At 44.1% G+C, this 12,409-nt stretch overlaps 1 protein-coding gene across 2 annotated transcripts in view; it reads left to right on the top strand.

Moving 5' to 3' along the window:
* The first annotated feature begins 500 nt into the window (after window positions 1-500).
* Window positions 501-12,409, top strand: part of Hil (peptidase hillarin) — a 73,797-nt gene continuing 61,888 nt past the window's right edge. The window contains exons 1-2 of one of the 2 annotated variants that reach the window (XM_086978960.1): window positions 507-646; window positions 1,095-2,037. In XM_086978960.1, the coding sequence (XP_086835086.1) occupies window positions 1,534-2,037 (504 nt within the window). In that variant the 5' untranslated portion in view covers window positions 507-646; window positions 1,095-1,533. Of the gene's footprint in view, window positions 2,038-12,409 lie in introns of both variants that reach the window. The other variant, XM_022791261.2, reaches the window with a different exon arrangement.

Below are 12,409 nucleotides of genomic sequence, written 5' to 3'. Positions count from 1 at the left end.
GATTGCTGCTAACCGCCGCTGTGTCCCATTCAGACATATTCCTGCACTCCCAACTCCATCCTTCGAGATATCGGGCCCGCGCAGTTTGCCGTTGCTGGCAGTCCTTTTTCCATTAGCAATGTCATGCCCGCGGTGACAGAAAGAAGCACTATTCGGATGCTACTGATGATTTTGCTTTGTTGAGCTGTTGGTTATTTGGCTGTTTCAATGGCTGGTTGGTCGCGTCGTCCGAAAACTGACGTGCGCGCAGGTTACGGCAGCCGCAGCAGTACCGGCAGCGGTATTAGTGGCCGCAGCAGCCACAACAGAAGGAACGTTTATGGACTAACTGCTTGTTGTCCTGGCAACCAACGGCTTTCGGTCGTTGGTTCTAGCACTGCCACTGCCAGCATCAGCTTTTGCATAAGCACCAGCAGCATTCGACTGGGAGAGTGAACCAGCCGGCGCTCCGAAATACGTGAGGCGAGGGTTGACCGAGCGTGAGGAAATGACAGCAGCAGTTCGCAGCCAGCGCGACAGAAGCAACGACCCTGCCCAAGTGGCCAAAGTGGCTGAAGTGCCCATCACCAACAACCACCAACGCCATCACGAGTACCACCAATACTGCGGCAGCATCATCAGCTGAATACGAGGAACACGGTAATCGGTGAGCGGTTCTACGCCGTCGTACAATGCTGTACGAGTGCTTGATAGTATGAAAAAAATGGACTTTGTGAAAGCTGTAGTTGTATGCCGTCTCCCGCCCACTATACCGAGGTGTTTGAATCCGAATCAGCTCAGCTGGTTAGCCTGCTAAGTTTGTGCGTGTATAGCGTGTGAAGGAAGTAGTAGCTAGTAAAGGATTGAGAAAGCCGGTGTCACGCGTGCGAAGCAACAAGGACCGTACTAAGGTCCAAAAGAGATCCGACAGGTTGCCTGTAGGGAAGTCATTTCTACTTCTGATCTGTGATGAGTTTATAATCAAGTCTATAGTACACTGAGGCAGACGAGTCGTTGTCGTTGGTGGCATACTGGTGACAGCGCCAACGGGAAATTTGCCTTGTTATTATTGTAATTTTCGACGTTGTTGTTTTTATTTTCTCTGAGTTAATCAGATTGTCATTGGTCACTCTTCGTTTGGTTATTGCCTTCGGCGGATATTGGATGCTATCAACACGAGTAGAAGATACGACGGACGGACGGACGGACGGGCGGGCGGATTAACTTACTCTACTTCCTTTTAATCAAAGCCTGTACGGGATTTACATGTAGAGTGAACGTGGATGACAATCGTGAGGGATACTGTTATGTACTGAGTGACTGGGAGATACTAGGATCGTGTTCTCAGCAGCGCGATCTGAGGCTGTACTATACAGCTGTGCACAAGTGAATGTAGCGGGAGACGTGGTGAGGTGAGGCTTGACAAAAATCGATGGAGAATGAACAGGCGAAACGAATAACCTAAACAGACTTTACAGTGGTGAACACACGATATTACTCTACGACAGTAAACAGACGTAATCAGAAGCTCCCTGCCAAAGTGTCTTGGCCACCATGGCCGGTCCGGATCTCAAATGTCTCCGATGTAGGACGACGGTCTACCCCGTGGACAAAGTTGGTCCCCTCAAAGACTTTACCTTTTTCCACCAAGGTTGTTTCAAATGCAAAATATGTGGGACAAAGCTGACCCTCAAGACCTATTTTAACAATCTACAGAATCAGGATGATCAAGAGGTTTACTGTCAGAACCACGCGCCGAAACAGGGTCCAGGCACTCTCGACGGCACTGCTGTGGGCATCAAAGCAGCAATGTCCGTTCCGAAAACGCATAACCTGATTAACGAGCAGATCCGGGGCCTCGGCCACTCTGGCACTCTCGATCCCACAGATTCGTTTAAACGCGGAGGAAATGGGCACATAGGTGATTTTAAACATGGCGTCAAAAATCATGGTCGGTTCGACGCTTCGGCGTTACACATCACGCACGCACTACAAGCCGCGCGTCTTGCTTCCTCCAAATACTACAACGAGAATGCACGCCATCTAGGAGTCAGTGTGGTAAGTACTCAGAGAGAATTTCGTACTTCGCCTAAAGTTTCCCGGAAGTGGCTAGATAACGTAATTATACTAGTGAACATACAATAATTATATTAGCTGACGGTCGTATCGACTGGAAAGAGCTGCAATCATGATATATGATATATATGTTACATATATTCGGATGTCAGTTTCGTTAGTGAAAAATCGTTTATGAATCGATACTGCGGGTACATATACGGGTCAGGCTATCTCACTGTGTTTATATAGCATACTTGTAATATAGTTCATTTTGATTACTCGATTCGTAGATTTTTGTCAAGCTAGAAAAAAACGACACACAGATTGTTTAAAACTATATGACCGGGTACCTTGGGACTGCGTAGCAAATTTTATGCATCCATCGCAATCGACCGGCAAATGCTTGCTTATTGTCATGTCATCAATTCCTTGTTGTGGGTCACGCTCACCCGCGGAAATAAGACAGACATTCGTCTGTCTGTTCTACTTTGGGTATAATCCAATGTTTGCAGTAAAACGTTTGAGCTCCAGTTCAGCCTATAAGAGAAATAGGCTGTCTTTGCGCTTTTTCCAGAGTTTTCAGATTTGTCAAGCGAGACATGAACAACTATACCTATAATAAAGGTGGTCGTATGACCGCCCTTATTATAGGTGACCTCTCCACTTTGATCTAACCGACCGTTCGACCGGCGGTTTGTTCCCGGCAACAATCATTCCTATATATCGTCCGACTTTGACTTGCTACGCATTTACCTCCAAAATTGACTGGCGGTGACCCTGAACTAGAATGCACCAGAAAAATGTTTCGCTTTGAGCCTGCAAAGTCTTGTTTTCAGCGTTGCTGCTTCGTGTCATTCACTGTTGTGATTTATAAGAGTGTTTTTCCGGAGTAGCGGCATCAGCAGAGTCTGAAGAATACCTGCACCAGCGTCAAAGGCCAGTACACTATCAGCTATGGTTATCTTCTGCACGAAGCAGCCGGTAACCGGCAGAAAAAATACTAGACAGGTCGCAGTCGATCATTGTAATGATAATTGCTAGCAGTAAAATCATAGTTATTACGAAGAGCAGCAGTGGAAACGTCAATCGGGAAGGCAGGCATCGAGACAAAGTCAGTGCAAAATCATCGGCGACAACTTAGGCCTATTTCCGGTAGAAGAACGCTTTTTACGTCCGTTCGCTAACTATCGTCATCACAAAAAGCAACGGTGGCCTTATAGTAGTGCTATTCGCGAGAGCTGGACAGATTGGCAGACAGTGAATTTCGGATAGAATAGCGCCCGAAATAACACCGGGAAAAATTTGGGCGATAAGCCGTAACTGTGAACGCTGGTTATAATTATTGTTTTTGTTGTACATATGACTAGCGTTCGATAGGATCATGTCAAGGAGAGGACATCGGAGCGTAACAACATAATACAAATTGCAGTGGAGCAGTTACCTGAAAGGTTGCGGGAATCGGCTTGTGGGGTACGAGATCACAAGGTTAAATGTGGCCAAAATTTGCAGTAGCTTTGATACTGCATGATTGCATCTAAAGTAAGGTACATGTCCTTTGCAATGTATTCAGATGGATGAAATAGGTAAAAGAAATATATTCATGCGTACGATCAGGACAAGGTGCCACAAGGAAACCTGGTCTTATTGTACTAAGACAAACTGTGCAATGCAAAAGCATCGTTGCTAATGGATGCGGACTCAAACCCGGCCACCTGCTAGAATAATTTATAGCACAATAAAATGCGTTACTCTCAGCTCGGCCAATTCAACTGTCCAAACGAAAGCTTCCACCTGTTGAATGATCACGTGCTAAGCTATACGGTATATATAAATATATAGCCGACTGATGTTCATTATTGGTATAATTATTCAGTACGGTAGCTAAATGCGAAAGCGAAAGCGGGAATCAGTTTTTGCCCTTGCTGCTGCTGTTCTAGCAATGGCCAGCGTTGAGTGATGACAATGCTAGTGGCAGTGTTCATTCAACGTTAACGCCTCCGTGGGGCTCTCTGTCTGTCTGTTCGATAGTTACGTACCAATTCGCTCACGACTAATCGTGCACGACTTTGTACGTACTAAGTGACGATAGCTATGAAAAAACAGAACTGCAGTAGCTGCGGCATCAACAATAACTACAGAAACTTGCTTGGTCTGTCTCGCCGAGACTCGAGCCAGCCGGGCGGATCTATCCAAGAAGGTGGTGCCGGAAACGGAGATGAAAAAAGGACAACGGCGTATGACCAATCGGCGAGTAAGCATTGAGTTGACGTCAAATAGGCCCAAATCAAGAGCTGTGCCCGTTGTCAGGCGGATATACGCACGCCACTGGTGATATCGCATAAGCTATATTTATTTTCAGAGCATAGCAGCTGTAAGGCTAATCGTACAAGTAGTCTCTTATTGGCCAAAAATTCTCAATTATTTAATTATAAGTCAGCCGATGTATGGAAATCCTTTTTGGCGTCATCATTATGTAAAGCATATGTAATATATAATTTCTACTTTTAATCTGAGAGCTCAACATTCTCCCCGCATTGTACCTATCTTGAGTTTCCGAAAACGGAAAATATGAGATAAGACCGATCTGAAAGTAAACAACAAGATCGTGTCTACAATGTAGTGCGCTGCTAGACTAGTTCTAATCATTTCAACACGGTTCGAGTGAGCGGCTGGCACGTAGACCAGTTGCTGCCGATTGCAGCGAAGAAACTCAATCAGTTTTTCGCTGAATTTGTGTTAAAGTTTTTCTCTCGACGCGGAAACGTAACGCGCGAAGGTATACCACCACACGCTATAACCTTACTGTTACCGCAGCTGCCATAGGGGCTCGTCACCAGTAATCTGACGGACCCTAACGTTTGTCTTTTGCGACAAATCTCGGGCGGAACAATCACGGACGCCCACAGAACTTCAGATCGGCAGACCCTGATCAAGCCACTAAATAGACCCACGTGTGTTGCGCTGGTGCGAGAAACTTCAGCAGCAGCTGCTGTTGTCTGCCCCACGTACACATTGGCAGCAGCGAGTAATCTGCCTTAGCAATAAAGACAACAGTACTGTATGGTAGCATTACGGTTGACTTTCTGGTAATGGCCACAATGACCGATTGCCCATTATAGTGCTAATATTGTAGTTGCAGTAAGCAGTAGCAGAAATGGTATGGTGCGGTTGTTTGCTATATCTGTTGTTACTGTCGATAATATAACGGTAGCCCATGAAGTGACAATGATGCCCTTGACACGATCTGCACGAGAGTCGGTCAGGAGGTATTCAGCCAACAAGTCAGCGTGGCCGCCAGGTGGCCAGGAAGGAGCCGCCATTCGACTGTATTGGACCATAACTAAATGGAATCGAATTGAACCCTTCATTGTGGCGCCGTCCCGTGGCTGGCGTACCACGCGTCCGAACTTAAGCTCGATCAACCACTGCCACCGCGCCGTCAACGAACGAGCAGCTATTGAAGTGGCGTCAGTCGCCGGTCAGCATTGGTCGGCAACGGTTTGCTGGCCGGATCCCGCCAGATGACAATGAATACTCGACTGTATCATTTTAAAGACATGCGATTGACGCGCAAAGGTTGGGGAAAGGGATAACGTCGGATGCAGATATATCTGATGATAAAAACGCAGACAACGATTATAATGATAATACTGATGGCAACAATCGTACGCCTTTGTGCTTGTAGGCCATGTCCGCAACAACTCAACCCGTAGTTTGTCTTCGTATTAGGAGGCACCAACCGTCTGTACGGCAGAGCAGTACAGGCCAGCCGTTCAGTCATTGTTACACTGGCAAGTTTTAATGAAAGTGCCTAATATAATGCTATATAATAGTTATGCATTCGTCCATCCACAGATGAGTGGTCGTAGCTGGGCTGTCTCGCGTCTCATCTTAGGACTTAACTTCGAGTCAATCTTAGGGTTCGTTACTTGTCATCGTAAATCAAGTGATACTATAGATGTGTGCGGTTAGCAGGTTAAAAGATGCCGGCCTGAATTTGGCAGGCCTGTTGCGAAAGACAGTAAGGCTGGTAAGATTTATAAAAACTTCATCTCAGTTGACACACGCGTCTAGCACTCTAGCTTACGAAGCAGAGCGATCCAATTGCAGAAGTAGCATGAAATAAATAGCACATCATTGGCCACTGAAATATGGACTAAAATTATCGTCAATGTTGCCTGGTGGTGAGTGACATTTGGTGGAATAGATGGTTATCGATGCAGGTTAGGACAGCGGAGCCCAAATTAAAGCACAGCTTAACTGTGTCTGCCAATGACGTCGTTGCTATCAAGAATAGGAAATAGCATTCAGCGTCCGTTAAAGGATCAGTTCATATTTGTATTTGATTGACCGTCAGCGTACCGATCGGTACGTTGATAATAGAGCCACTTTAGACGCTCGAGTATTATTTTACAAGTATTATCTCTGCACTTCTAATAGCAACGCGTATCATTGTTCTGGATACGATAACGCTTGGCCTCTACTGATGCAATTAATTTTTCTACGTAGTGCGTCAAGTTACGTATATTAAAAGGATAGAGTAACATTTCGTATAGCATCTAGATTATATCTGGCGTAAGTAGACTAGACGCGACTTTCGACAATAATATGACAGTACTTGTCGTATAAAAACATACCACCCGCCAAAGTCATACTTATTTCAACTTCTAAACCCTTCACGTAGTCACAGACGAACAATTGGATTTAATCAATGCCTTAACATACGTTTCAACTTCTAACGAAATTCCTATTCGAACTCTCACGCCAATATGGCATAGCATCCTTAAATCAAAAGCTTAACCAATAGCGTAATTTGAAACACCGAAAGAAAAAACAATATGTTTTGTTCGGCATAGGAAAGCTGTTTTCGTGTATAGAAGGATATCGGCCTTCCTGCGACTGCCTAGAGTCTGAGAGACGTTATATTTATAGTTATTGTTTGACGGCTAAAATGATACAGGGTGTTATGATATATACGGTGCACAAAATGAAAAACTGCAAAAAAAAATGTGTCACGTGATTGCTGTGATAATAGTGTCCACTGTTTAGATATGATGCGTTATTGGTGTGCATGTGTGAGAGAATGAGGATCTAGTGGGCTGCTACACAGACCTTTGGGACATCCGAAATTGGACCGTTCGGGACTTGACGCCCCTTGTTCTTTCCTTCGGGGACGGGGCAAAACAGATAGGGAGGCAGCGGTAATGACGGTAGCAACGGTACCCGTTCTGATTTTTATCAGCTGCTGTCCAACCGGAAGACGGACAATTCACACAAGGTAACGCGAGCTGAGCTCTCTGCTTTAGCGCGATTGCAAAGGAAAAATGTACGCCAACATGTGATATGACTGAAACGCGTGGTGACAAAGTCGTAGCTCGGACCAAGAGAAAGAATCAGAAAAAAAGCAAAGGGTTGACGCTAACGCGTTCAGTAACGAAATGAACTGAAGCCCCTGACGGATAGTTGGTAACAAAATATGTTGCGTAACGGTGAATGAAATGTTTTGACATAATTCTAGAAAGAAAAAAAAAAACTTTGTCTCAGTAGAAATTGCATAACTACTTGGTTTTGGTTTTTGCTTGACGGAGTGCTTCTATACCTTCGAAGTTCCTATAACTCCTTAGAACTGACTCCGTGGTGGTCGTCGAACACTGTCTTAGACGTAAAGCTCGAAGCTCGTATTCAAACCCAAACCTAAAACTCTATTCTGTATAGCTTAACGCCGACTCCAAATGTTATACAAATTGAAATAGTTAGATTTCTTGACACTAGAGTCAGAGATCTTCGGTCCAAGCTGGGATAATATCAAGTGTAGATATTTTGTTAATATGGCCAAGGAATCAACTTATTTCGAAAAGAGACCCTGCTACTAGTATGTAGATGGTTATACGAATGAGTAGAGTCTACTGTACGAATGCTTGAGGATGAACCAACGCCCGGATACAGCTATTGTAAAAAATTATCTATAAACCATATGCTTTGAATATAATTATCCTATGCTTAACGATTTTTATGGATTGCGTACGAGACTCTTATCTATCCAAATTTCAAGATAGCATCGCTAGTGATAGTGATAGTTATTGTGGTAAATATGTAAATGCAATATTTGCTAACAGATGTTGTCGTGCAACTTTTTTCTCGTATCCATTTTTTCCCGATCATTTTTTACTGAAAAGTCGGACCGAGAGAAGATTCCTGCAATCGATACATCACACTTTCATCTCAGATCGTTCCTACGTGGTGTAGGGATTCATACTTTTTCTCATAGATCAGGTACGCGAAAACACGCGTACGTCAGAAGGTTATGTCCAGATATTTGACTTGTTCAGCGCTAGTCTTGCTCATACTATAGGCTGGACAAAATAGAGACCCAAACTAGTGCATAATATGGTGACAGCGGCATCTTGCGAAGCGAATTCTGCTTCTAACATTTGAAACGTAAAGAAGAACAACCGTTAGGTGATGTGGCATGGTATGGCGTGGCACGTGGGCGTCCGGTGATATGACGTGCTGGGATAGGACGCTCGATTTCTACGTTCGGCCACTTTTTGTATCCGCTTAGCACTAATGGCCATCTGATTTTATGCCTCAGTTCGACAGAACTGCTTATCTGCCTGTCCTGTTGGTTAGAATGGTCCGAAATAGCATATCTCTAAGTGGTAATCTCAATCACAATTCGAATCGATCAAACTACAGCATTATTATACTAATTAACTATCAGAAAGAAATGCAAGTTAGCAGATGTTACGAGCCGAGTATTTTAAAATAGCGCGCTAATACTAGCAGTCGACAGCAAGTGACGGGTTACTGTAGTTGGCGCGCCACCAGTTGAATGGCGCCATGTTTGATATCGTCGAATCGCCCGCTATGGCGGTAGCCCGGTTATCGATTAGCCTGATGAACTAAAAGAATAGTTATTATGCTGATGCACGTCAACTGAACAAACCGGCTAGAATATTACAATAGCTATATTTTTTCTATTGTAATTGATATTTAACAGAGATTAAAAGCTTCTGATTTTACTGAAAGTATAGAGGTACCAGTCTCGCTTGTTATTTAAACGTTAAAATCTAATAGAGACATATATATACTTTATAACGACATTACTAAAGTTACATTGATATAACACATCGTGACCCTGTATTCTGCCCGTTACATATATTATTAAGGTTGAGCACGCCATCAATCATACTCGCTGAGCCGGTGTCGTTGCGCTGAGAAGATTAGGGAGTAGCTGAAGACCTGCAATGCATTAAAACTTTAGCTACCACTTCTACTAATTCATACTCACCCGCTGCGAACAGTAGAGCTTCTTTCTCGCGCCTGGGGGGTCAATGGGCTCCTAGCGCAAAATAAATGTCGTATGCATAGTCAACGAGTAGAAATATTTATCACCGGTTTAACAGTAACAGCCAGAAACCTTTTATGCTTTCATGTCAAAGCTATTCGACCTTGCAGCACGGCCGGTAACCGATGTAAATAACGGTAAGACTGTGTGAAGCACGCCCATCCCTGTATGTTGACATGCACACATGTATTACACATTCACACATTACACATATCCACGGTGATACAGGTTTCTCTGTCCCGATAGCTTCTTCGTATGCGTAAAAGTTATTACAGCCGCTAATGCTGAAATTACCACAAGCTCTATTTTGTGCCGACTACGTTTTGAACATCCGCCATCCACAGCGGGCTTACCCCGTTCAAATACAAGTGCTTAGCGCGTTCCTGTACGACAACGCGCGTCGCCAATAGTGTTTGTAGAAGGGGCGCCAGCAGCAACAGCGATAGCAATGACAACAGCGGAAGTTAAAGCGGTCTTCATTTAGTGTCGACTGGGTTTTTCGTTTTGGAAGACGGGGAGTAGGGGCAAAGGAAAAGCGACGAACGGACATAATCAGAAAAATAACAGCAGCTCCGATGAGGGGTTGGTCTAGGAGGGGCATCCTCGGCCCCCAGTATCGTGTGGCCAAGCAGCAGCCATTGCCTACGCTGTTACTAACCGTTGCTGCTAAACGAAGTTGAAAAGTACTGGGCTTTCCTTAATAGGAACAGATACGAGAGCGGAACTTGTCCATGCCGAAGACAGTTGGCGCTAACAACGAAACGGTAAGCAGCAGGAAGGAGAATAACTGGGTGGAGGAAAACGAGCCACCGGTACCAGCGTCGCCGACTAACGGCGAGTGGCTTCTTCACCAAATAATTGGACAAACGCTAAAGAATGTGTGGCACTGAGGAGCAGCTGCTCATGCGCTCAAAGCAAATAGTCATTGCGAATAAATACGTGAACAAAGTTTTCCGTATTTCTGCAGTGGTAGCTATGCAGAGCACAGCTATCGGGAAGGAACTTGACATGATGCGGTTTAAAGGTACAGATCTTTGTCAGCTGTGCGTTGGCCTATTTTTGTATCGTACCTCGAAACCTTCCGAATATAGTGACTGTCAAAGAAGCCTAAGCGGTGACAATTGTTCTCGCAAGAAAATCTTCTTGTCGCTAATTGTTATTATGGCTAGTTAATGATTTATCACTCCGCTCCGAACTCTGACAGCCATTCCTACCACTATGTAATGATCATTTTGGAGGTATAATGCACAGAGGATTTTGGGGTGTTGGGACCTGCAAATGGATGCCCCCAATGCCGCTTGTTCATCCTTGTTTGTTATCAGGAGTTGTCCCATTCACCGTATGCACTGATCTTTCCAATGAGAGATAATGGGGCATTTCTTAACTAAATAGGAATGAGGAGGAGAGTAACAAAATGAAATTTTATTTTAAAAAATAACTATACCATTCATAACACGAAGAAGGAACAGCATCAAGATTTCGTTGCAAGACGTTTCCAATAATATATGCCAAGCTGTGCCATCAGTCATTCACCAATCGCCAAAAAGGCCAACAGAAAAGAAACTGTGTGTCCCGAACTTTGGTTAACTTAAGTTCACCACAAGTATACACAAATGCACTCGCTTCGTTCAGCCGCCAGACCCCACACAAAGCGGACGAAAGTCGAAGATAATTTGTTAACAAAAAAATATGCGGGTTGGCCAGAATAAGCCAGGCGACAAACAGGAAGTAACTAAGGGTCTAACCATTCTAAGAATAAAAGTGTCAAACCATTAAGGAAAGATGCTTGTTCATTTCAAGTGGAACCACGCGTTGAGTCTCGTCGTGTTAAGGTGTTATCCGTGGACCGACATTACTACACAATACATTAAAACTATGTTTACGCTGAGGGCGTTTAAGAATATAATAATAACAGTAATAATAATTAACAACAAAGACAATAAGTGTTCATTCGTTGGTACTTCCAGTGCTGGCCGTTAGCCTCACTAATATCTCGACTTCAGCAAGGGACTTCACTGATTACGCCGGCAGCACGATTCATCAACGTTATATACATGCTGTTAACCAGAATGGTTATATAGCTGATTAACTAAGGAAAATTGCAAATGTTCTAGAGATGCCTCTTGTACAAACTGTTGGTTTCTATTGCCTTCTAAACGAACGACATCTGACAAGCTAATTTCGAGTAACGATAGTTCTCGTTTTCTTATTGTAAATCCATTATCAAAGATGTCTTGTCGGTTGTTCCATAATCAAGCAATAACGTTTCCATGTTGAATATGATAGTTTTTTAGCGTCATTAGATTATAGCGTGCACCACAGCGTCGCGTTTCGACGGTTTGAAATCCTTGAAAAGTTGACGGGCCAATTTATAGTCAACTGTACTGACAACTGTTCGGTGACACATGCATTTATAGTAAACTCGTCTGAACAAACTTAACTAGGTCGTCTGACGTACGCCCTGACGGATTGCAGGTATGGATACATTCGATTAATTGTAGTGCGTTGTTTCTGGCTCGACATCCACACTCGCTTATAGTGTTGCTTTTGTGCATAGGCTATTTATATGCTGATCCAATTTGGTTCTTATATGAGCCCCATACGAAATGTCGTTAAAAGGCAAGTTTTTTTACTCTGCTTGACCAGTTTTTTAAGTTCGGTTGGCTTTCCTTCCGCGAAACCGTTGACATGACAATAAGGCTCGTAAGAGCAAGGCCCAAAGGAAATAGTCACTCTGTACGGTTACACCTACCCCTTTGTGCGTGATCCGTTGGAGCCAGTGGCGCAGTAAATATAAATACTGAGCATTAGAACGGAACAACAGAATTTCAGAACGCCAATATTAGCGATGGCAGTTTCTAGTCAACTTGCCGAAACAAACATGGCGACTTCGTACGAAATCGGGCGATTTACTAAAGATCGAATACGTGTCAGTTCGCTGCTAAGTTAGGTTTTCTGCTGATGAGACGGGTGTACGACACCGAAATATGGGACGAGACAAAGGTGGGTGCTGGTACGACCAAA

This window comes from Varroa destructor, unplaced genomic scaffold, assembly GCF_002443255.2.
Source record: "Varroa destructor unplaced genomic scaffold, Vdes_3.0 BEIS01000002.1, whole genome shotgun sequence".
NCBI classification, from domain to species: Eukaryota; Metazoa; Arthropoda; class Arachnida; order Mesostigmata; family Varroidae; genus Varroa; species Varroa destructor.
This window is presented reverse-complemented; position numbering and strand designations above follow the sequence as displayed.